The following is a 27,004-nucleotide window of genomic DNA, read 5'->3' on the forward strand; positions in this document are numbered from 1 at the left end:
TTTTTACAGTCTTCAACTGTCCAATTTTGGTGAGCTTGTGCAAATTGTAGACTCATTTTTCTATTTTTAATGGAGATGACTGGTACCCGGTGGGGTCTTCTGCTGGTGTAGCCCATCCGCCTCAAGGTTGTTCGTGTTGTGGCTTCACAAATGCTTTGCTGCATACCTCGGTTGTAACGAGTCGTTATTTGAGTCAAAGTTGATCTTCTATCAGCTAGAATCACTCGGCCCGTTCTCCTCTGACCTCTAGCATTAACAAGGCATTTTCGCCCCCCCAGGACTACAGCATACTGGATGTTTTTCCTTTTTCAGACCATTCTTTGTAAACCCTAGAAATGGTTGTGCGTAATAATCCCAGTAACTGAGCAGATTGTGAAATACTCAGACCAGCTTGTCTGGCACCAACAACCATGCCACGCTCAAAGTTGCTTGGATCACCTTTCTTTCCCATTCTGACATTCAGTTTGGAATTCAGGAGATTGTCTAGACCTGGACGACACCCCTAAATGCATTGAAGCAGCTGCCATGTGATTGGCTGATTAGATACTTGCATTAACGAGAAATCTTACAGGTGTTCCTAATAATCCTTTAGGTGAGTGTAGCTGTGATGTAGATAACAGACACCTCCCCTGTTCATCCTAATGTAACAGTGACCAGTGACATGCTCTCTTCTGCAGGTGCTGAGCTGACAGGACCTGAACAGAAAGCTGACAGAGCGTCACGTCGTCTTTAACATGATGTTAATGCTCTTCATGCTTTGCTTCTTTTATCTGCCATGGATTAAGGGTGAGAGAAAATACAGCAAACAAAGTAACATATTATGTAATGACTTTAGTATCTAAAATGTGTTTTTTTCCCCCCACAGGTGCCTCTCACATTAACAGTGTCTTCCAAACGCCTCCTTTCATCATTAAGAGAGAAATAATGAATCGGTTGCCAGTGAGATCAACTGTTCACACAGCATAACAAATTATGATCAAATTCTCTGGTACAAACAGGAAGAACAAGGAGCTCTAAAGCTTCTGGGATATCTGAATGTAAATTTTATAAATCTCGAGGATGACGTGAAAGGAAAAATCCGCTTTGATGGAGTAGGCCGTTCAAATTCCCGCCTCAGCGTTTCTGATCTGTCATTAAATGACAACGGTGTGTATTTCTGTGCTGCCAGTCGGCACAGTGCTGCAGATTCCCCTCAAGTCAATATAAAAACTGTAGGATCTGAAAGAAAGTCACAGAACACAAATGATGTCCCCAAAGGAAAACTTTAACATTGTTATCTAATAACATACATTTCATTGTTTGTTCATCTTACTTCAATTTTACCGCTGCAAAATGAAATTCTCATGTCCAATTTATATAAGAAAAGATTGATACTTGGCATCCATGTATCGATACAGTATTGCCACAAAGAAATATTGCAATACTGTGCTATATCAATTTGTCCCCAACCCCTAGTTTTAGGTAATAAACAGACTTTTTATAATTTTGCTGCACTTTTTAGTTATGTCAGTCCAACTTGAATCTAGTATTATCAGTAACACTGAAAAGCTAAAGAGTCTAGTTGGTCTTGTCTTTATAAAATGTATCTGACTAGACTCTTCAGCTTCTCAGTGATACTGATCAGTATGCAAGTGAAAGTATGTAACGTACTGTAGGGGGATCCCCCGTACCACTTATACCACCATCTATACATTGTACTTTTATACTGCTAACAGGATGACACACATTCCTGCAGAACATGGATAATCTCATCATTAAACGAGGTCTGCTCACATTATCAGTCTTTCTGCTGTGTACTACAATCAAATCCACATGTTTACATAGACTTATTTTGTTTTATGTTTTTGCTGTAGATGTGATGTCAGAGAATATAAGTAGAATCAAACAACAAAAGTTCACTATGGACCCTTTTATTGTTAAACACACAGGTCTAGCTGATGGGAGTGATGTCACCTAGACCTCCATACTTTGGAAACAACAGGAGGACAGTGCAACAATGAACTGCAGCCACACCAAGGGTGCTCAGTACTACCAGGGGCCTGTTTCACAAAAGCAAGATAAGGGATTAAGCCGGGATTTCCCCATTATCCTGGATGAATTCAACCTTGACTCGGTTTCACGAAAGCGGAGGCACATAAATCACCATGGAGATTTATTATGTGCAGCTAGCCTGCTCCCGACCAGGCTAACAGCCAGGATTTATTAATCCTGGAGCCTTTTCTGATCACCCAGCAGTGGTTTTACCCTATTGTTATCAGCCTGGATTAAAATACAACAGGTGCATATTGCTGTTCATTTAAGTACTGTTATTATTTAAAGTTGTGACCATTATTTTTTTTTATAATTATTCATTTGACAGTCATTGTTACTGTTATATTGCTGGAAGAAGACTGCTGTTCATATTGTTGTTAGAAGTTTGATGAATATATTATAGCAGTTGTTGAGATAATTCGAAAAGGCTGATAAAATTCCAAATGTGTTTTAAATTAAGTCTGTTACTAAGGGCAATATGTACAATGCTGTACATTTCTATAGTTGACCAATGCACCTTGAATTATTTTAGTTGATTATTTTTTTTTAATTCTTTAACAATAAGGATCATGTTTGTTCCGCTTCCATGTGCATTGTATTTGGCATTCTTAGCACACAATTTGTGTTGTCCAGTAAACTGGGACTATAATTTGGGAGGATTGTACAATTTAAAGAACATAACCTAATTGTACAATCCTCCGAAACTATAGTCTTAGTTCACTGGACCAGTAACTATGATGTAGGCTACTGTACATTCATGTACATACATTATCTTCCGCTTACTTTTACGACAAAGAGTTCAACTATTAACGCTTTCTCTCGCTGTTTAATTACAGCGGCCGTGTTTCTTTTCTTTTTATACAAATGTGTTTCATGTCATCATACTTCCACAAGAAGCTGCTGCTCACTCAGTATAAAGTATGTACAATGCGTATTCTCCATTTTGGCATCAGTAAATCTGTGATCGACCTCGCGGTCTTTTGAGGAAAGCCGTGGACGCGCATCTATCTGAATTACTTCATCCTGGCTCAACCTAGTTGCTCCTCCTCAGCCTGGCTTGGCCTTCGTGAAACGCACCAAGCCAGGATGCACAGATTAGACTAGGTCAAGCCTCGCTTTATCGGTTATCCTGGATTTATATATTCTGCTTTTGTGAAACAGGCCGCAGATGTACTGGGACAGACAGCTGCCAGGAGAAACAATGAAACTAATAGTGTTCACAACAATTGGCGCATCAACAACGATCATGATTTTGGAGATTTCAGCAAAGAGAAATTCTCAGCCACCAAACCTAACGCTGAGAGTGGGACATTCACAGTGAACAATCTGGAGCCAGAAGATAAAGGCTTGTATTTCTGTCCTGTGAGTAAACACAGTGATACAGACAAATTCAACAGCTGAACAAAAACCCCAGTGCACCGTTGGCTCTATTAGTGAGTCTATCTATCTGCTATACTGTAGGGGGACCTCAATGACCACAAATACTCAGTTACACTTTGATTCACCATGTGGGTTTTGATAGAGCAGCTAAGAGGATCAGAGAAGGTCACACTCTGCAGAGACACTCCCACCTGCAGTTCTTCATATCTCTGTAACCACACCGACAGACGTACGGTATATGACACACTCAGTTTTAGAACATGGACATTATCAAACATGGACGCCTCAGCTTTTTAATATCACTGTTCTGCATACAAGGTTAAGTACTTTAATATCAGCAAGTTTATTTCAGAGAACAAATGTCTTATGGTAACGTTTTACTGTTAAACACACAGGTCTAACTGATGGGAGTGATGTCACCCAGACGCCGGACATACTGTGGGGGAAAAAGGGCGACAGTTCAACAATGAACTGCAGCCACACCAAGGGTGCTTTCTACAACCAGATGTACTGGTACAGACAGCTGCCAGGGGAAACAATGAAACTAATCGTTTTCACAAGATCCGGCTTCGATGATCATGATTTTGGAGATTTCAGCAAAGAGAAATTCTCAGCCACCAAGACTCATGCTGAGAATGGGACATTCACAGTGAACAATCTGGAGCCAGAAGATAAAGGCTTGTATTTCTGTGCTGTGAGTGAACACAGTGATACAGACACATTCAACAGCTGAACAAAAACCCTAGTGCACCGTTAACATAACAGTAGTATATTACATGCAGCTTTGGGGGGCAGGGGGGTAGGGGGTGCGCGCGCAGCTTTTTCTAGCGTTCTGATTGGTCGAAAAAAAAAAAAAAAATGAAAAAAAAAAACAAAAAACAAAAATTGAAATAAATGAAATCGATATACCCCGGTTTGTTGTCCCCCCTGAGCGGAAGGTAAGTATGTGCGAACCAGAGCTGTGACTGCATGGAGTGGTCTGTTACAGTGTGGTGAAGTTTTAAAATCCTGTATTCCTAAAAGTGAGTCTGGCGCGGGGGTTAGCATATAGCTACCACCCCAGTCTGTATTGACGTTTCGCCGTCTGAATGCGTGATGACGTCATCAACGGGTCCGCAACGGTGTGACGTGTTGGAGTTTATTTAGATACAGGTGTTAAAATGCAGGTGTTAGACCAATGGTTAGGGTTAAAAAGTTATGGGCCCCCTATTACTGTATGACGGTCATAGAGGAGGGGTATGTAGGGGGTATAATCGGCTATGTCTAGTCATGTCTGGTCACTTTTTTTACCTACTGTTTTTAGCTAGCTAGCTAGCTTGTCAGTTCGGCTTGCCACCTTCGATCATCTCAAACAGCTCAACGGTGCCTTTTTACTTTCAAATCCTTTGAGGAAAAAGCAAGAGGAAAAAACGTCCTACAGTCATGTCTAAAAAGGTGAGTAATTTAAAAAAAAAAAAAATAATAATATATATATATATATATATGTTATGTTTAAGCCTATTCTAAGATATTTCATTCACATCATTCATGAATTAAAACGTTTTGTGGAATATATGTTTATCTAGCTAGTTTGCACCACTAGGGCCTTCCCCAAAGATCAGGAGCAAACCTGCTTGGGACGATGACGATGATTTTCAACAAGGTAAAATATATATATATATATATATAGATATAGATGTTGACAAGACATTGTTGTATAATGTGATGTTATGTCAATGCTTGGTCTTTCATGTATTCCTTTTGTTCTGTTTGTATGTAGGGAGACCTGTATTACAGAATATAAGCCATCTCCTAAACAAATCCGGTGGCTTAATAAGAAAAAGAAATCGAGCTGAAAACCCCAAGAAAGCTGAAATTGGGTAATTATCTACAAAAAATGTTTATGTGCTTTTTATTATTTATTTTAATGCAGGGGTTTTAGCTAACTAATGTCTATATGTTATCTTTTTGTTTAGGTTGCCTTTACCTCTACAAAAGCGAAGGTGCAGTGAGCTGGTTTCAATAGACCTCAGCATTGAAATCCCAGGGCCCCAACAGACCTGTGAACCACAGCAGCTATTTGAGGACAGTAGCATACCCAAACCAAAGTGGCTTCACCGAATAAGGAAGACCCTTATCGTGGTGAGTTGAAAAAAGAGCAATTAAACTGTGTATGTAATATTTAAAAGATGTTATTTTCTCACAAAGTGTGTGTGTGTGTGTGTGTGTGTGTGTGTGTGTGTGTGTGTATGTGTCTCAGAAATCTCAGGCAAACCTCCCTCTCAAACCTTCATGTTCGACCGTTGCTTGTGACGAGGTAGCAACCGAGGACCTTAATTATGCTCTAGAGGTACCAAGTTTTGTGTCTATCTGCATATACTATACTAATGAACTAAACATATCTATCTAATTAAAACTGTTTCCCTTTATGCTTTCAGACACTGAATGCCGTTGCAGAGTTGCAGAGAGTGCATCCAGTGGCAGAGGAGTCATTCACGCAATCCCTATTACTGTGTGACAGTCATAGAGGAGGGGTATGTAGGGGCTATGTCTAGGCATGTCTGGTCACTTTTTTACCTACTGTTTTCAGCGAGCTAGCTAGCTTGTCAGTTCGGCTTGCCACCTTCGATCATCTCAAACAGCTCAACGTTGCATTTTTATTTTCAACTCCTTTGGGGAAAAAACAATAGGATAAACGTCTTACAGCCATGTCTACACGCCTATTTGGACACCAAACTGGATCATCTGGTGAAGAAGGTACGCTTGATACACGCTCTACCAGTACATTTGAATTGAGACCCAGTACATTTGAACTGAGACCCAGTACATTTGAACTGAGACCCAGTACATTTGAACTGAATCGTGCATCCCGAAAGGGATCATCTAATACTGGAGAAGGTGTTGATATTATAGATACCCCTTTTGCTTTGAGTAGGGCACCTCAGAAAAAGAGAGCCCAGCCAGAGATCTTTACGCCCAGCATGATAGAGTCGTGTACAGCTGATATGGAATGTGATGGTGTCAATGGATATTTCTACTCCATTCGATACAGTGAGGGGTATGAGACATTATCTGTGTACACTAGCGTTGTTGCGGAGTTACCTAGCAATGCTAAAACAGAGTGTACAATCTCGGTGAAAGACTGGAAGCTTTTTAGGGATGTTGTCTGTAAGGATCTGGACAACCCTGGATTCCCTGAGATGGTGTATGTGTCCCAGTGGGATAGCAGCAGAGCAAGCAAAATCTACCGTGTGGAAGCAGACCGTTTCACAAGATCTGCTGAGGATTTTATCTTCCTAAGTGTATGCGAGGAAAAAGAGAAAGTTGTTGCAGCCAGAGGTCGTGAAGAATGGTTGTTAAAGCCATATCCTGTTTCTAATGCTGAATGCAACAAGTGGTTTAAAAACGGCTTCTTTATACAATGGTGTGACTGGAGATTCTGAAGAAGCAGTTTGATACGGTTGATTATATCATCAGAAGAGCCCAAATAAGGAGCTCTCATGAGACCATAAGAAAAAAGTTAATCTTTGATGACAGCGGACAACCCTCTCTGCCCCTCCCACGACCACTTTATAGACCTAAAATCGTCAGACACAAAGACTAGTAAAACGGTGGGTCTATTTGTATGTGCTATTTAATTTCAAAATAGTTAAAAAAGCTTTTTTATTTTGTTAGGGTGTTTTTACTGGGACTGTAATGTGTGGATTTTTTTTCCTTCTCTAGAATGTATGGAGTGGAGCTGTGTATCACCAGGGACGCCTCCGAGCCAACACAGCATATTTGCACCGCTGACTGTCACCGGATCTCCTCAATCACTCTTGTCATCCTCATCATCATCATCATATCTAACCCCTGAGCGCTTCCTGGCGCCACCACAGATGTCCCCCCCTTTGCCACCTTCTCTATTGATCTGCTCACCACCACTTCCACCACACCCCTTTGGACATGTGTTTTTCCCCAAATCGTCTGATGTCTTACAACTGCCAGATGGACATGTTTGCTCAGACATTGTGGGGGATGATCAATCGGAAGGAATGGTGTCAACATTGTTTATAGACAGTGTTAAAACAGTGTCTCTACATCTGCTCAATGTAGTACTTTACAAATATTGGGAGGAGGTGTGTCCAGGTTGTCAGATCAACCATCCTAGTCAGAGATAACACAAGTGTTTGGGTAGTATACCCGAGGGCTTCTACGTAAGACATTTTCAACAAATTATGAAAAGACTGTTAACGGATAAATTTATCCCTGTCGTACAGAGCTTTCTGGCTATGAAACAGCTCTGGGCTGATGGTGCAAGAATCCGTGGTGCAGCAGAAACTGTCTTGTATGAGTTGAAATCTGTGGAAGATGTCACAGTCAGAATACGAGAAATGTATGATACTATGATTGGCGAGGACGTCGTCAAAGTTGCTGAAATTCGCGAGATTGGAGACTACTGGAGAGATTTATATGAGAGAAAAAAGTAACGTAGTGTGGATATGGGGAATTGTTTACGTGTAATGTATAACCATAGCAGTGAGCGATATATGATAGTTCGTTTATCCTGTATTGTAAATCAAGCCATAGCCAACAATGTGAATGATGTTAAAAAGTACCAGAGTATGTGTAGGGCCAATAGCCTCGAGGTGTGTAGGCTGGAGAAAGTGATGGATCTTGTTAGAAGACAGTATAGCAGAACTCCTTGGGATGAGTTGATACAAATGTTGTTATCAATACTAATAACTCGTGAGAGTGTTGCAGACACCTTTTGTACAGTCATAACTAACATCACACACAATTTCAAGATGCTGAAAGTATATCATATACTGGTTATGTACACTATGCTTATAGATGTGGTGGGTCTGTATGTCAAAGAAAAGCAATGTAACGAGGTCTTACATGATTTGCAAAAACTACATGTATTCATAATCAGTAAAACGGATGTATCCATTTTAGCCAAAACTCTATCTGCAATAGAGGGGGTTTCGCAGCCCGTGTAATTGTTATGTGTGTTGTAGAATAAAAAAGGATGGCATAAAACTAATGTGCTCACTTGTGTCCTAACTGCATCATGGAGAGGGTTATGCAAAAAATATATTATGACCCCGCACACCCTGGGGGGTTAGGGGGAGTGTATAAGCTTCGCAATGCAGTCAAAGAATGTACGGGAGTCACTCCACCATTACCTACAGTTAAAAAGTTTCTGTCGCGTCAGGATGTGTATACTCTACACGCTCCGGCTTTGAGACATTTTCCCCCGGAACCGGGTACTTGTTAATAGTATCGATACACAATTTCAGGCCGATCTGGTCGATATGACTGAATATTCTGAGGAAAACGAAAACGTTCGGTATATATTAACCTGTATTGATGTGTTTTCTAAGTATGCATGGGCCAGATGTCTTAAAGACAAATCTGGCGCCACCGTCACAAGTGCCTTTAAAGAAATATTGTGTCAAGGGCGGGTGCATATGAAACTTCAAACAGATGAGGGAAAAGAGTTCTATAATAAGGCCTTTCAAGGATTGATGACTAAATACCATCCATCCATCCATCTTCTTCCGCTTATCCGGTAACGGGTCGCGGGGGTAGCACCTCCAGCAGGGGACCCCAAACTTCCCTTTCCCGAGCCACATTAACCAGCTCCGACTGGGGGATCCCGAGGCGTTCCCAGGCCAGGTTGGAGATATAATCCCTCCACCTAGTCCTGGGTCTTCCCCGAGGCCTCCTCCCAGCTGGACGTGCCTGGAACACCTCCCTAGGGAGGCGCCCAGGGGGCATCCTTACCAGATGCCCGAACCACCTCAACTGGCTCCTTTCGACGCGAAGGAGCAGCGGCTCTACTCCGAGCTCCTCACGGATGACTGAGCTTCTCACCCTATCTCTAAGGGAGACGCCAGCCACCCTCCTGAGGAAACCCATTTCGGCCGCTTGTACCCTGGATCTCGTTCTTTCGGTCATGACCCAGCCTTCATGACCATAGGTGAGGGTAGGAACGAAAACTGACCGGTAGATTGAGAGCTTTGCCTTCTGGCTCAGCTCTCTTTTCGTCACAACGGTGCGATAGATTGAGTGTAATACCGCACCCGCTGCGCCGATTCTCCGACCAATCTCCCGCTCCATTGTCCCCTCACTCGCGAACAATACCCCAAGGTACTTGAACTCCTTCACTTGGGGTAAGGACTCATTCCCTACCTGGAGAAGGCACTCCATCGGTTTCCTGCTGAGAACCATGGCCTCAGATTTAGAGGTGCTGATCCTCATCCCAGCCGCTTCACACTCGGCTGCGAACCGATCCAGTGAATGCTGAAGGTCACAGGCCGACGATGCCATCAGGACCACATCATCCGCAAAAAGCAGCGATGAGATCCCCAGCTCACCAAACTGCAACCCCTCTCCACCCCGACTACGCCTCGATATCCTGTCCATAAATACTACAAACAGGATTGGTGACAAAGCGCAGCCCTGGCGGAGGCCAACTCTCACCTGAAACGAGTCCGACTTACTGCCGAGAACCCGGACACAGCTCTCGCTTTGGTCGTACAGAGATTGGATGGCCCTGAGAAGGGACCCCCTCACCCCATACTCCCGCAGCACCTCCCACAGTATCTCCCGGGGGACCCGGTCATACGCCTTCTCCAGATCCACAAAGCACATGTAGACCGGTTGGGCATACTCCCAGGCTCCCTCCAGGATCCTTGCGAGAGTAAAGATCTGGTCCGTTGTTCCACGACCAGGACGGAATCCGCATTGTTCCTCTTCAACCTGAGGTTCGACTATCGACCGAACCCTCCTTTCCAGCACCTTGGAGAAGACTTTACCAGGGAGGCTGAGAAGTGTGATACCCCTATAATTGGCACACACCCTCTGGTCCCCCTTTTTGAAAAGGGGAACCACCACCCCGGTCTGCCACTCCTTAGGCACCGTCCCAGACTTCCACGCAATGTTGAAGAGGCGTGTCAACCAAGACAACCCCTCCACACCCAGAGCTTTAAGCATTTCTGGACGGATCTCATCAATCCCTGGGGCTTTGCCACTGTGGAGTTGTTTAACTACCTCAGCAACTTCCACCAGGGAAATTGACGACAATCCCCCATCATCCTCCAGCTCTGCCTCTACCATAGAGGGCGTATTAGTCGGATTTAGGAGTTCCTCAAAGTGCTCCTTCCACCGCCCTATTACCTCCTCAGTTGAGGTCAACAGCGTCCCATCCTTACTGTACACAGCTTGGATGGTTCCCTGCTTCCCCCTCCTGAGGTGGCGAACGGTTTTCCAGAAGCACCTTGGTGCCGACCGAAAGTCCTTCTCCATGTCTTCTCCGAACTTCTCCCACACCCGCTGCTTTGCCTCTTTCACGGCAGAGGCTGCAGCCCTTCGGGCCCTTCGGTACCTTGCAACTGCCTCCGGAGTCCTCTGGGATAACATATCCCGGAAAGACTCCTTCTTCAGTCGGACGGCTTCCCTGACCACCGGTGTCCACCACGGTGTTCGTGGGTTACCACCCCTTGAGGCACCTAAGACCCTAAGACCACAGCTCCCCGCCGCAGCTTCAGCAATGGAAACTTTGAACATTGTCCACTCGGGTTCAATGCCCCCAGCCTCCACAGGGATGCACGAAAAGCTCCACCGGAGGTGTGAGTTGAAAGTCTGTCGGACAGGGGCCTCCTCCAGACGTTCCCAATTTACCCGCACTACCCGTTTGGGCTTACCAGGTCTGTCCAGAGTCTTCCCACACCCTCTGACCCAACTCACCACCAGATGGTGATCAGTTGACAGTTCTGCCCCTCTCTTCACCCGAGTGTCCAAAACATACGGCCTCAGATCAGATGAAACGATTATAAAATCGATCATTGACCTTTGGCCTAGGGTGCTCTGGTACCAAGTACACTTATGAGCATCCCTATGTTCGAACATGGTGTTCGTTATAGACAATCCATGACTAGCACAGAAGTCCAACAACAAACAACCACTCTGGTTTAGATCAGGGAGGCCGTTCCTCCCAATCACGCCTCTCCATGTGTCTCCATCATTTCCCACGTGCGCGTTGAAGTCCCCCAGCAGAACTATGGAGTCCCCCACTGGAGCCCCATACAGGACTCCATTCAAGGTCTCCAAGAAGGCCGAATACTCCGAGCTCTTGTTTGGTGCATACGCACAAACAACAGTCCCCCCCACAACCCGCAGGCGTAGGGAGGCGACCCTCTCGTCCACCGGGGTAAACTCCAACGTAGCGGCGCTCAGCCGGGGGCTTGTGAGTATCCCCACACCCGCCCGGCGCCTCACACCCTGGGCAACTCCGGAGAAGAAAAGAGTCCAACCCCTATCCAGGAGTATGGTTCCAGAACCAAGACTGTGCATAGAGGTAAGCCCCACCAGATCCAACTGGTAGCGCTCCACCTCCCGCACAAGTTCCGGCTCCTTCCCCCACAGAGAGGTGACGTTCCACGTCCCCAGAGCCAGCGTCTGCTGCCCGGGTCGTGTCCGTCGAGGCCCCTGACCTTCACTGCCACCCATGTGGCAACGCACCCGACCCCAGCGGTTCCTCCCACAGGTGGTGGGCCCATGGGTTGGAGAGAGAGGTGCCACGTAGCTTTTTCGGGCTGTGCCCGGCCGGGCTCCGTGGCAAACCCGGCCACCAGATGCTCGCTGACGGGCCCTCCATCTGGGCCCTCCATCTGGGCCTGGCTCCAGACGGGGGCCCCGGGCTTCCTCCGAGCAGGGTCACTCCATCTCTACCTCGTTTTTTCATAGGGTTTTTGAACCATTCTTTGTCTGGCCCCTCCCCTGAGACCACTTTGCCTTGGGAGACCCTACCAGCAGCACAAAGCTCCAGACAACACAGCCCTCAGGTTCATAGGGACACACAAACCTCTCCACCACGATAAGGTGATGGTTCCAGGAGAGGGATGACTAAATACAAAATACATAATTTCTCTACATCAAACGAGACAAAGGCAAGTGTAGTGGAACATTTCAATCGCTCTTTTAAGACTCGTATGTGGAGATATTTAACAGCTGTTAACGCACATAGATATATTGATGTGGTGCAAGATCTGGTGAGTGCTTACAACGATTCATACCATAGGTCAATAAAAATGGCTCCTTCTGCAGTGAATAAAGACAATGAGAAAACAGTCTTTAACAACCTATACAAACTGAAACACCCCGGAATGGTTGCTTTTAAATTTCAGCAGGGTGACACCGTCAGGTTGTCAAAACATAGGGGGGTATTTAGGAAAGGTTATGAGCAAACGTTTACAGATGAATTTTTTACCGTAGCTAAATGCATCGGAAGGACACCCCCTGTTTATATATTAAAAGACACTGGCGGGGAGTTATTGACTGGAACATTTTATGAGGCCGAGTTACAACCCATAACTGTAGACAAAAACAAGTGTTTAAAATAGAGAAAATAATTGATAGCAAGAAAGTAGGTCGTAAAAAGATAGTACTGGTGAAATGGTTGGGATGGCCTGATAAATTCAATTCATGGATCGCTGAAAAAGACATATTGGATGTGAGATAAAGCTAGCATGACAAACACTTAAACTAGTCATTCTAACTCTCTAGTGAAAGGCAGAGGTACAATGAATAAGAATGGATTTTTTGTTACGCTCCCCAGTAATGCTTCAGCCTTAGTTTATCCGAACAATAAGATATGGCAGTTCAGAACAAAATTGGCAAAACCGTTAATATTTCAGCAGCCCTATGAGGTAGGCCTCATAGAGATTCAGTACCCACAGATATGGACCAGCTTTACCATAGACGATGCAGAGGTTGAAATTTTTGAGACGAAAACTAAAAAGACATACCAAATAGAACTAGCGGTCGGGTGTTATAACTCAGTGGCTAGCATTGTTAAAGAGTATAATATGAGGTGCAAGGCTAGTCTAGGGACAGCAGACATAGCCATGATCTACAACAATATTACAAACAGGGTTTACTTTATCGGCGGGGCGATGTATCATTTAGCCTTTACAGGTCGTTTGGCCGAGATTCTTGGCTTCATTCCTGACACTGTGTTGGAAATACATTCCAGCCCTCGTGTTAAATGCGTAGCCCCCAGGCCTGCAGACATCCACGCCGGTCGCTATAACATATTTATTTATAGCGACATAGTGGACTACCAGTTAGTTGGCGATAGTCATGTCCCACTACTCAGGTGTATAAATATCTCCGATGAGACCCGACGCATTCCCACTTTGAGTTACGATACGCCACATTACACATCGTTGTCACGCTCGACTATTACGGACATTCAAATAGATTTACGCGACGACCAGAATAAATACATCCCCTTTTCATACGGAAAAGTCATTGTCAAACTACATTTTAGGCCTGTGAAGCAGCATTAAAAAATGATGCGCAAAGCATACACCTCAGATGATGGAAGATATACAGCCTACTATATGAACCAGGCCGGTGGAGAACTCACTGGCTATATAGGTTCCAGCACACAATACGGCAATGGTTTAGGAGGACTATTCAGAAACCTGTTCCGAATGGCTGTTCCACTTTTAAAAAAGGGTTTTAATCTAGCCAAACCGCATCTGAAAACTGCTGCCACGGGTATTATTGGGGATGTTGTGTCTAATGTACGGGAGACCATAGCAAACAGACAGCAGGGAAATGGTCTCATTGTGTACAGACGCAAACCGTTAAGAAGAAGCCCCCCAGGATGTGGGCGTAACCAGGCGGTATCTAGAAAACGTAAAACCACCACCAAAAAACGAAGAGTCATCAAAAAGAAGACAGCTTCCATAAGGCGTAGAGCTCCGAGTCGACGCTCTCTGGTCTTGGCAAAAGACATATTCTAAAATAATATCATGGCGTTCATTCATAATCAGTCGGAAGAGTGTGTTAAGACCAAACTAGATATGTTCACCGTGCCGTATACCCAGGCATCTATTGAAAAATCAACTTTCCTAGAAATACCACCTGTGTCTGCTCTAACAGACAGTGGACCTATAGAGTTCTTCATATCTGCTAGTGGAGAAGATTATTTAGACCTTAACGATTCATATCTGTATACGCGTGTAAGGATTACAAATCCTGACGGCACAGTGCTGGCTAATGCAGCCAATGTGGGATTTATAAACTACCCTGGATGCAGTCTTTTTTCTCAAGTAGATATAATGCTGGGCGATAGATTGATTACACAGTCTTCAAATACATACCCGTATAGAGGAATTATTGAATGTTTGCTGAACTATGGAAAAGAAACACTAGATACAGAGTTTAGCACCGGACTATTCTGTAAAGATACGGGGGGGAAAATGGACGAGACATCCATTGCAGGCGATAATTTGGGGTTAGAGCAACGGGGGGCATACACTGGTGAAAGCCGTATTTTGGAATTAATTTCACCGGTACACGCCGACTTGTTTTTTCTGGAAAAGCTGATGTTAAACGGTGTAGACTTGTCGCTTAAATTCATCCGGTCAAAAGATGACTTTGCCCTGATGACCCCAGGAAATGTTCAATTCACTGTGAAAATAATGTCTGTTCATAGTCTTAGGCTTTGTTGATAATGAAGCATACACTGCATCATACGCACGTAACCCATTTAATTTCGGACACTATGATACAGAATTTATAGGCCTATACGCTGATGGACAGCCTCACCCTGCACGCCCTTTTCAACTTCATTTTCGAAGAGGTCAGTATGTGCGACAATATTATCAGATGGTTGAATCAACAGGACGCCATTTAAGGGACCGATCATTAGCCATAACACGATCAGATTTCGGGGGTGGTTACACGCTGTTTTGTTTCAATCTTGAGCCCGACGGCGGTGGGGCAGGAAATGTATCACTGATTAAGACAGGCAATGTGAGATTGGAAGCTCGTTTCCATAACCCACTCCCACGGACGGTGACCCTGATCTGTTATTCTGTAATCGAAATATCTAACCGGAGACAAGTCCTATTGGATCATTACTAGCATGAATACAATAGAGATTACCAGTGTGCTTAGAAAAAGAATGAAAAGGGGCATAAATTTCTTAGGAGTCATGCCATGTGAACACTGACACAAGTGATAAACCGGGTCAACATTGGCTTGCGGTATACCTTACCGCAAACAAACAAGGCTTGTTCTTTGATAGCTTTGGACACAGCCTGGCTGTTTTTCCACCAGAGATCAGTAATTTCCTCTTAAAAAATTGTGTGGAGATATACCATTCAGGGGTACAAGTGCAAAATAACTATTCTACAACCTGTGGCCATCACTGTATCTTCTTTTTATGTAATATTCAGAAAAAAATGTCTTATACAAAAGTATTGAACATGTACGGTTCTAATCTTATCTGTAACGATGCAATGGTGAGTCATTTTGTTGACATTTTGTTTTGTTGTGCAACATATAGGTAGAAGTGTTTGTGTAATAGTGCTTGTTTAGTCAATAAAAAATATGTGAAAAATAATTGTCTTACCAATTTCTGTAATAGTTTTTTTTTTGTTTTATTTAAACCTTTTCAAAAAGAGGGCTATACATTGAAAACAATTAGACACAACAGGGTTAAAACGCATGAATAGTTTTGAAAAAACTAATAGAGAAATACAAACACTATTGTCACAGTTTTACATTCAATAATGGCTTTATAGGTTTTCACAGTATGGATAAACACTTTCTTGTGTCACTGCCATGTTTCAATGGGAAAATAATGTAAAAATGTATTACAAATTAAAAAAAACAAACAAGAAATATGCGAAATAGAAAATAGATTAAAGGAAGAAAAGAAATAAAATCAGAGTGTGCCACATTCAATATTGTCACAGTTACACATTCAATAATGTCTTTTTTAGGCTTTTCACAGTAAAACATTGAGTGTGTCACAACCACAGTCAATAGGAAAATAATGCAAAACTTAGCATTAACAAATAAAAACAATCAATATGTAAAATAGAAAATAGAAAACACAATCATTAAATGCCTAGGGCAACTTTTTGATGATAAAAAAACTAGCCTGCATTTTAGGTGTACACAGTAAGTAGAAACATTCTCCTGTGTTACAGTCACAATCAATAGGAAAATATTGTATAATTTAGCATTAAAAATAAAAAACAACCGATATGTGAAATAGAAAAATAGAAAATACAATCATTAAAAGGTCTTTGGTCAGCTTTGCCAATAAAAATCAAAAACTAGCCCACCGTGTACTGACCATGGGTGAAGCTATACGCCCTGATCTGGGGGTGAGCGGTGAGCTTGTGCCTGTCAATGAAGGCTGTCTAAGGGGTGTGACAGTACGTACAGACCTAGGTGTGAACATGAGTGGTGAGCGTGTATCAGTCACTGTGTGAGGTCTATTAGGAGTCACAATGGCCCCTGCTTTAAATCCAGCAATAGCACGACGCACAGCGGTGTTTGGAATTACGGATAGAGGTATGTTTAAGTGTGCTAATGTCTTTAAAAAAACAGTCCACCCATTAGGCCTCAAACGGTCTGAAACATTATTGTGGGTTGTTACGCTTTTCAGTAGATCGTACAGATGACTTCCTGTCACAGTCTTATCTTCAACAACGATTTCCCCACTATTTGTCCACGAGATCTTATCATTATTACGGGCTAGAAAGGTGATTATGTATTCGGCATTGCCTTTATTCCTAGGAGGCATATGAGCCAATACTTCTGATCTCATCACATCGTCTTCTGCGATAGCGTCATGTGACTCAACATTTGAGGCTTCATCCTTTGATGCATCGCTGGGTAGGGATAGTGTAATTACATTTTTCTCACGTTCGACCTGTTTTACCAGGGTTAGATACTTTTGCAAAACGATTGAATATTTTTTGGTTTTTTCATATACGTTAATGTCAGGCTGGCTCAATATAACACTCATGGCCCGGTCCAACTCATTTTGGACAGACTGCCGCAAAGAGGCGTTTTGTGTGTCTGAGGATTGATGCTGCTGTAATGCTGCTAATTGTTGCTGTGGCACCAGAAACATTTTCTGCGTATGTTCCATGCTAGTTCCTATTGATGAGACTAGCGATGAAGGAGATTGCAGCCCCCAATAAAGGTAACAGAAAACCACCGGTTTGAGTAATTGTTTTTTGTTTTTTGTTTTTTTAAATGTTTGACTTTTTTATCCGCAATTAGTCTGATAACCTTCCTCTTCTTTTTCAGCAACCTGTACTGAGTGGTAGACAGCAGTATATTGCCTCTTAATACGTTCAGCGCTATTTCGCAAAGTGCATTAATAAAATCTGGGCTAGCATTCTTCACTATAACGCCCCTAGCTCGGGGTGCTGCCTTATGAAGAAGGTCAAGCAGTGTGAAATTACGTTGCATACGGATTGACATTATTAAACCCTTTGCTTTCTTGGGACATATACAACCTGTTGTGTCGATATCACAGCTGTTCTGAGTCGTAAATTATCTGGAGTTTTGGATTTGTAATCTATCAGCAGGTAGCCAAATGGCGAACTTGTGGCATCGTTAAACGCTTCTAGAAAAAATGTATTATTTCCTGGGAACATCGGACGGCCTATTAAACTCATCTGAATTTGATCTCGAGGATTTTTAAATAATATCATGTAGTTTGTGTTCAAACTGATTGTACGACTGGCCTTGCCTTGAATAAACAGATTCTGCACCAGGTATATACAGCTAAGGTTTCTGTGGTGAACATACTTTGTAAAAACATTCTGTACCTCTAAATTACCGCTGGCCTGGTTCATAAGGTCATCAATTACTAGCAGATTATTCTTAGTAGGGGGGAGCAGGGTGTCATCACAAAGTGACTCAGGGATACCTTCCACAAAATTTATATTCACTGTTTTAAGCAACTGGTCATACAGGGGTTGCCAGCACGAATAAATGTATACGATGTTATCGATCTTGTGTGATATTACTGTTGATGAATTTTCAATAATATCTTTGACAAAATATGTTTTTCCGCAGTTTGAGGGTCCACTAATAACGGCACTGAATGGATGTTGGAGCCGGCCATCAAATCCTACAATCAGCTGGTTATTATTATTAGTAGCCATAAGGCAGGGTGGTGTAGTCACTGTATTCACCAGACTACTGATTCTTTTTTGTAAATTATCAATTTACAAAAAAAAATTTAAATTATCTTTGGATTCTACTTGATTGTGTAGCACATCTAACGCAGTGTGTTGACGTGTAGTTTCGGCACAGAATTCGTAGAGTGCCTCCCCTTGTAATAATGTTATCTCGTCAGGCCGGTTTATGGAGTTAGATGTTTCAAAACTATTGCTAGCACTAAAACAATCCAATATTTGTCCACATTCAAATGCTTCATCAATGTCGTCTGTATTTACAGACACGTTTGCTGATTCATGAGCCCTGGGGCACACCTTGTCTGCTCCATACACGGTGTGATTATAGGAAACTCCTGTTCTCTGGTTGATGGGTGTGTCTGAAAGAAAACACATGCAGTCACATTCACCTTCATTCCCACGACACTGGTGGGGTTCCTCATTAGGTGAAATCAATGTGTGGTCTGTCTCTGACGATTCTTTGCTTTCTCCTTCAAGGGTGTCCTATGGGATAATAAAACACATTTGGTTAAATAATCACACACACACACACACACACACACACACACACACACACACACACCCCTTCAAACATTTGCCCACCCCTGCATACAGACTATCATAAATGCAGGGTTACACCCCCACCTTCAAACATTTGAGCCCCATGCGTACGTCCTATCATAAATGCAAGGCTACACCCCCACCTTCAAACATTTCAGCCCCCTGCATACAGTCTATCATAAATGCAAGGCTACACCCCATCTTCAAACATTTGATGGGGGGTTATTGTGAAGAATGCTACAGACCCATAAAACACACTATCAGGTACTCACCTCTTCTGCTCCACTTTGAAATTGGCCTTGTATTGGGGCAATTATGACTGGGGGTCCCGTTGACACAGCCGTGTCCTGGAAATCTGCCACGCCACCACGTTGTAAAACCCCCCCTCCTTGTTGCTGCTCATCACCGGCCCTCTCGGGGAAATCTAACACCTCCAGTGATTGCGTGAATGACTCCTCTGCCACTGGATGCACTCTCTGCAACTCTGCAATGGCATTCAGTGTCTGAAAGCATAAAGGGAAACAGTTTTAATATATAGATAGATATGTTTAGCTCATTAGTATAGTATATGCAGATAGATACAAAACTTGGTACCTCTAGAGCATAATTAAGGTCCTCGGTTGCGACCTCATCACAAGCAACAGTCGAACATGAGGGTTTGAGAGGGAGGTTTGCCTGAGATTTCTGAGACACACACACACACACACACACACACACTTTGTGAGAAAATAACATCTTTTAAATATTACATACACAGTTTAATTGCTCTTTTTTCAACTCACCACGATAAGGGTCTTCCTTATTCGGTGAAGCCGCTTTGGTTTGGGTATGCTACTGTCCTCAAATAGCTGCTGTGGTTCACAGGTCTGTTGGGGCCCTGGGATTTCAATGCTGGGGTCTATTGAAACCAGCTCACTGCACCTTCGCTTTTGTAGAGGTAAAGGCAACCTAAACAAAAAGATAACATATAGACATTAGTTAGCTAAAACCCCTGCATTAAAATAAATAATAAAAAGCACATAAACATTTTTTGTAGATAATTACCCAATTTCAGCTTTCTTGGGGTTTTCAGCTCGATTTCTTTTTCTTATTAAGCCACCGGATTTGTTTAGGAGATGGCTTATATTCTGTAATACAGGTCTCCCTACATACAAACAGAACAAAAGGAATACATGAAAGACCAAGCATTGACATAACATCACATTATACAACAATGTCTTGTCAACATCTATATCTATATATATATATATATATATATATTTTACCTTGTTGAAAATCATCGTCCCAAGCAGGGACTCCTGATCTTTGGGGAAGGCCCTAGTGGTGCAAACTAGCTAGATAAACATATATTCCACAAAACGTTTTAATTCATGAATGATGTGAATGAAATATCTTAGAATAGGCTTAAACATAACATAACCATATATATATATATATATATATATATATATATATATATATATATATATATATATATATACATATATATATATACATATATATATATATATATATATATATATATATATATATATATATATATATATATATATATATATATATATATATATATATATATTTAAATTACTCACCTTTTGTAGACATGACTGTAGGACGTTTTTCCCTCTTGCTTTTTCCTCAAAGGATTTGAAAATAAAAAGGCACCGTTGAGCTGTTTGAGATGATCGAAGGTGGCAAGCCGAACTGACAAGCTAGCTAGCTAGCTAAAAATAGTAGGTAAAAAAGTGACCAGACATGACTAGACATAGCCCCTACATACCCCTCCTCTATGACTGTCATACAGTAATAGGGGGCCCATAACTTTTTTAACCCTAACCATTGGTCTGACACCTGCATTTTAACACCTGTATCTAAATAAACTCCAACACGTCACACCGTTGCGGACCCGTTGACGACGTCATCACGCATTCAGACGGCGAAACGTCAATACAGACTGGCGTGGTAGCTATATGCTAACCCCCGCGCCAGACTCCCTTTTAGGAATACAGGATTTTAAAACTTCACCACACTGTAACAGACCACTCCGTGCAGTCATGGCTCTGGTTCGCACATACTTACCTTCCGCTCAGGGGGGACAACAACCTTCCGCTCCGGGGGGGACAACAAACCGGGGTATATCGATTTCATTTATTTAAACTTTTTTTTTTTTTTTTTTTTTTTTTGACCAATCAGAACGCTAGAAAAAGCTGCGCGCGCACCCCCTACCCCCCTGCCCCCCAAAGCTGCATGTAATATACTACTCATAACTATTACAATTGTCTCATGTACTGTAGGGGGACCTCAAGGACCACAAATACTCAGTTACACTTTGATTCACCGTGTGAGTTTTGATAGAGTAGCAAACAGGATCAGAGAAGGTCACACTCTGTAGAGACACTCCCACCTGCAGCTCTTCATATCTCTGCACTGCACACTACACTATATGAGACTTGGAACTTTAGAACATGGACACTGTCAGACATGGACTCCACAGCTGGTTACTATTTCTGCTCTTTTATTGCAATGAACTACTGTATGTTCCACTATTACACATTATATCAGCAAAATGATTCATGTATACAAAACACATTGGGATAGCAAATTGCATGTTATTATAAGGTAAGGGAATTTTGTATCCTGATAACAGTATGGTACGGTGGCCGACTGGGGCAAACGCCCTGCAACTTAAGAAAACACATGCAAATAGACAAAACACAAGCAAATTAAGAAAACAACTTCATTAATTTGACAACACATGCGCAGCATTCAGCAAACACGCTGCAAATACACACAACACAACCAAATACATAAACGCGCTGCAAATAAAAAACAATGCAAAAAGAAAAGCACACAAACCCCGAAAAAAGAAGCGATGCAAAAAGAAAAACAACTTCATTAATTTGACAACACATGCACAGCATTCAGCAATCACGCTGCAAATGCACACAACACAACTAAATACATAAATGCGCTGCAAATACCACAACACAACCAAATACATAAACCCATTGCAAATAAAAAAAAAAAACCCGAAAACAAATGCAACAAAAAAACGCTGCATCCAGATTACACAACGGAAGTTCTCCAGTCGGGTATGGCTGCATAGTAAAAAGAGAACGCCAGTCTCATGCCCTCCCGTCCATAGACTGTATATTAAATTCATATTATTATTATTAATAACATAGCCTAATATAATATATTATTAATATACAGTCTATGCTCCCGTCTCATGCCCTCCCGGCTGGTGCGATCCCCGAGCTTCGACTTTTCAAAATAAAAGCTTGCGTCTGGTCCCTGTGTCTTCATACTTTGGTGTTTTGGATGTTTTTGAACTAAACAGTACGGCAATCATGCTAATGAATACAATAACTTTTTCATCAGATGTCTTACTTACAACACGATGGAGCAAGCAAAGCAGTTTTGTGTTTATGTGCGGGCGGGATTTATTCAGTTTGATAAATCCCACGGTAAATTGGCTGGTTTACTAAACAGGGAGGGACTATAAATCCTGTCTGTTTTTTGTTTTTTGTATTTCAAGAGCAAATTGCTCCACAATATGAATACAGATTGATCACTTATTTTGTTGTATAATCACAATATTACACTTGAGGAGGCCTATAGCCTACTTCAGCAATTTCAGACCTCAAAATTAAACCCTCTCATGTAATATGGCTTATTACATTATGGCTTATTACATTATGGGGCCCTACTTGATGGTTACAATGGCAGTAGTGTATTCTGTGACAGACTCCCAACAAGTATAACTGTCTGAATATTGAAAATAAATCACATCTCTAAACTAGCACCTGGAACCAACTGCCCTCAAAACTGTTTTCATCACACTCTGTTTTATATTTACAAATGATCAACACATGGTAATAAAGACACATTTTTACAACATGTTTTACAAGAAAACTGATAACATTTTTGTACAGCCTGATCTTCCATCACTATGAAAGATCAGTTCAGTACATCACCATAATCAAACCTGACCTCCTCAGCTTGTTGTGTTACTGATCTGAATGTAGGGGAACCACCAGTTAATATCTAACTATCTACACTCCAACTGACGGTGTAGGTTCTTATAGAGCAGCTAACAGGATCAGAGAAGGTCACACTCTGCAGAGACACTCCCACCTGCAGTTCTACATATCTCTGTAATCACACTGACAGACATATATGACACACTCAGTTTTAGAACATGGACATTATCAAACATGGACGCCTCAGCTTTTTAATATCACTACTCTGCATACAAGGTTAAGTACTTTCATATCAGCAAGTTTATTTCAGAGAACAAATGTCCACTTATGGTAACTTTTTACTGTTAATCACACAGGTCTAACTGATGGGAGTGATGTCACCCAGACGCCGGACATACTGTGGGGGAAAAAAGGTGACAATGCAACAATAAACTGCAGCCACACCAAGGATGCTGGCTACAACCAGATGTACTGGTACAGACAGCTGCCAGGAGAAACAATGAAACTAATTGTGTTCACAAGATACGGCTTCGACGATCATGATTTTGGAGATTTCAGCAAAGACAAATTCTCAGCCACCAAGCCTGACACTGAGAGTGGGACATTCACAGTGAACAATCTGGAGCCAGAAGATAAAGGCTTGTATTTCTGTGCTGTGAGTCAACACAGTGATACAGACACATTCAACAGCTGAACAAAAACCCCAGTTGACCGTTGGCTCTATTAGTGAGTCTATCTATCTGCTGTACTGTAGGGGGACCTCAAGTACAATCTAGGGCTAGATCCCAATATTCGTCACAATGAATAAAAGACAGCTTTGTCTTTAATTATCTGTAGGGGGAGCTCTAGACACGTAGACTGTGCTAAGATTTGTGGTTAGTATTCAGTGTAATTCATGACTTTTACACTGGAGCGTAGCAACATTAAATATGTTTTTTTTACAGCAGTAATAATGTCACAGTAAATGTGAAATTAACATAATTGTACTCCATACTACTGAACAGGTGTCCTGGCATTTGTAGAATCTAATTCAGTGCTGAGCTGATTTAATTATGTACACTTCTTACTGCATGTATTATGTTTCTCTTTATTTTCAGTAGACATTTCTATTTGCCTTTTCATGCATTGCAGAACTGCATTGAACCACTCTGTTCGATGGTTACAATGACTGTACTGTATTCTGTGACAGACAACTGAATACAGAATCTAGAATAAAAAACATGTTATCCATAAACTACCATCCCCTCTGTGTCTACTGCCAAAGATAGGGACTTGCACCTGACAGCAACAGGACCCAAGCCCAATTTAATATACTCTGTTTGACCACCAACAAGTGTTAATTGAGACAAATGTAGACAGATTAAATGTGAATTGTCAAGTATCCCGAGTGTGTGTTGTCTCACAGTTATGACACACCTTCTTACAGAAAGCACCATCATGTGACAGGATGGGTGATGTGATGCTGAGATCAGCTGCTTAGTTGAATGCCTCACTGTCATCTGTCACATCTGTTATTTTCTCTGTGATTCTGTTCTGTGCTTCAGGTATTATACTTTTGGTAACATCTTTGAATTAGTTTTTATGTTTGGTTTGGTTTATGGTTTTGGTTCCAGGTAGCACTGGAAGTACACCAGTCCACAGGGGCCAGTACAGAGTGGCCAGTATGCTCAGATGAACTGCAGTCAGGATATCAATAGCAAATACTATCAGATGTACTGGTATCAACAGTTGCCAGAGGAAAGGGAGGAAACTGATCGCCAGGCAGCCAGACTGAGGATTTTAGCCCGGACAAATTCTCAGCCACAAAAACCTGAAGTTGAGAGTGGATCTTCCACAGTGAAAAATGTGGACTAGGGTGACAGTGGAGTGTATTTTTGTGGCATCAGCTTGCACACTGTGTTGCAGATAGTTATCAAGATTCACAAGAACCCGACACACATGACTCAGTGGGGCAATCTGCCTGAAATGAACAAATTACAATGAGCTGCTTAACATACTGGATTCAAGATTACAGACACTAATAAAAGTGATAAAAGTGGAAAAACGAAACGAGATACAGCATGAAAAAGACAAAAATAACTAATACCAAGTTACAGAGAAAGGGAAAGGGCCCCTTGTAAGACACATTGTAAGTTTGACATGAAACTACTAAAATAAGTTAAAATATAAAGCTCAATTTGGAAGGTTGGAAAAGTTTAAGAACATTTCAAATCCTTTGATGAGAAATACTACTATAAGTACACCTGATTAATCAATTAATCATTTAGTTTAGTACAATACATTTTCATGAGGAAGGTGCCTTAAAATAACCAAAATCTGTCTCCTCCCCTCTAACTTAATCCCATAACGTCTGTTCAGTCTGCCAGTCAATGCAGAGACAGAGGAAGATTAACACATCATGATCAGAATCATCAGCAGGATCACTCCGCTGCTTCTCTGGCTCTCCTGTAGGCTTCAATTCAAACTCTTAGCTAAAAGTGTCTTTGCAACCATTTCTGTTTTCTTAATGTTTTTTCTCTTTAAATGCAGGTCATTCACTGAGCACTGACGTCCATCAGGCTCCATCGTCAATTTTAGGAAGTCCTCGTGGTTCAGCAAGCATCAGTTGCAACCATTCAGTCAGTACATACAATGTAATATTGTGGTACCAGTAGCCGACGGCTGACTCTGGCCTTAAACTCATTGGATATATTCAATATACTAACCCAATCCTTGAGGAGCCATTCAAACTGCATTTCAGTGTGACTGGAGATGGCTCAGCAAAATCTCAACTTGAGGTACTGAAACTCAGACAGCGGTGTGTATTACTGCGCAGCTAGTAGACAGTGACTCAATTTCAATCTCGCTTTTACAAAAACCCTCTCTGATAATCAGCCACGTAAACTCAACACTAAAGAAGAAAGAGCACACCTGCATCTTACTGCAGCCTGTGGCAGGAAATCACCATTGATATCATCAGGATACCTGTGTGAGCCAACACAGTAGGATACTGTACAAATTCACAGATGAAGACGTAACGGCTCATAAAGTCGACCCCTCCTCCTCCTTTACATCCAGGCAGCTCTACTCAGTTTGCAGTCATCATTGTAGTTTTGTTTTTATCTGCATTAAGGATCATGATTAGACTCCTCGTACATTTAGCAGCCCTGCCGTTCTGTTTAACAGGTAATATTCACTGTTGATTTGTGTCTATCATACTGTCTACTTTGTTTCCTTATAATGCCCATATTTAATGCTTTCTTTTTTTAAACTCTAGACTTTATCCTTGCACTATTGGACTTATTTTCACAACCACCATGACTCATAGAGCAACTTACCATGCATGCAGAATCACAGTGTCAGTCCCTGCCCTGTCACTGCAAGCGTCTGTCAAGGTTAGCGAGGATGGTGGACCCAAATGCAGAGAGCAGGCGAAGGAGTAATGAGCACGAGGATTTATTAAACACAAAAACAGGAGCAAACCAAAGGCGGTCCAAAAATGGAGCAGGCAGAAAACAGAACAGGCTACGACGTGCTGACAGGAACAAAACCAGACACAAACAATGATCCGATGAGAGACAAGGGAAAACAGAGAGGCTAAATACACAAGGTAACGAGGGAACGAGAGGCAGGTGACACAACAGGTGGAACAAATCAAAAAAGGCGGGAAACAAACAAAGACAGGAAGAAAGTTAGACAAGACAAGGGAGACAAGACCGACTACAAAATAAAACAGGAAACCAAGCAAAACAGAGAAACAAGACTACACAATAAAACAGAACAAATACCAAAACCCTGACAGTACCCCCTCCCAAGGGACAGATCCCAGATGTCGAAACGGGTCTAGAGAACAGAGAGTCACTGAGGCACAGGGAACAGAGAGCATAGAGGGCACTCAGGGGAAACAGAGGGCCGTAGAGGCCCGGGGGAAAACTGGGGGGCCACTCGGGGAAGGGAACAGGAAGGCCCCAGGACAGGGACAGAGAGGCCTCGGCAACAGGGGACAGAGAGGCCTCGGCAACAGGGGACAGAGAGCAGCAACGAAGGCAGAAGCCTTCAGGCGGCCGAACAGGTTGGCGAAGGTAGAGTCCCTCAGGCGGC

At 42.4% G+C, this 27,004-nt stretch overlaps 1 long non-coding RNA gene and 2 gene segments (V, D, J or C); 2 read left to right on the forward strand and 1 right to left on the reverse strand.

Annotated features, from left to right (window-relative positions):
- Positions 1-1,946: 1,946 nt before the first annotated feature.
- LOC118493753 lies at positions 1,947-23,425 on the reverse strand. Its single transcript, XR_004895745.1, has 3 exons — positions 23,388-23,425; positions 17,485-17,488; positions 1,947-2,028 (listed from the first exon to the last, which is right to left on the reverse strand). It is a non-coding gene; the product is annotated as an uncharacterized LOC118493753 (long non-coding RNA).
- On the forward strand, positions 3,475-4,148 carry LOC116036750. The segment is given in 2 exon segments: positions 3,475-3,729; positions 3,807-4,148. Coding segments are annotated over 2 exon segments (396 nt in total).
- Positions 22,887-24,084, forward strand: LOC116036761. The segment is given in 2 exon segments: positions 22,887-23,200; positions 23,281-24,084. Coding segments are annotated over 2 exon segments (396 nt in total).
- The last annotated feature ends 2,920 nt before the right edge of the window (positions 24,085-27,004 follow it).

Source organism: Sander lucioperca, chromosome 18 (assembly GCF_008315115.2).
Source record: "Sander lucioperca isolate FBNREF2018 chromosome 18, SLUC_FBN_1.2, whole genome shotgun sequence".
NCBI lineage: Eukaryota > Metazoa > Chordata > Actinopteri > Perciformes > Percidae > Sander > Sander lucioperca.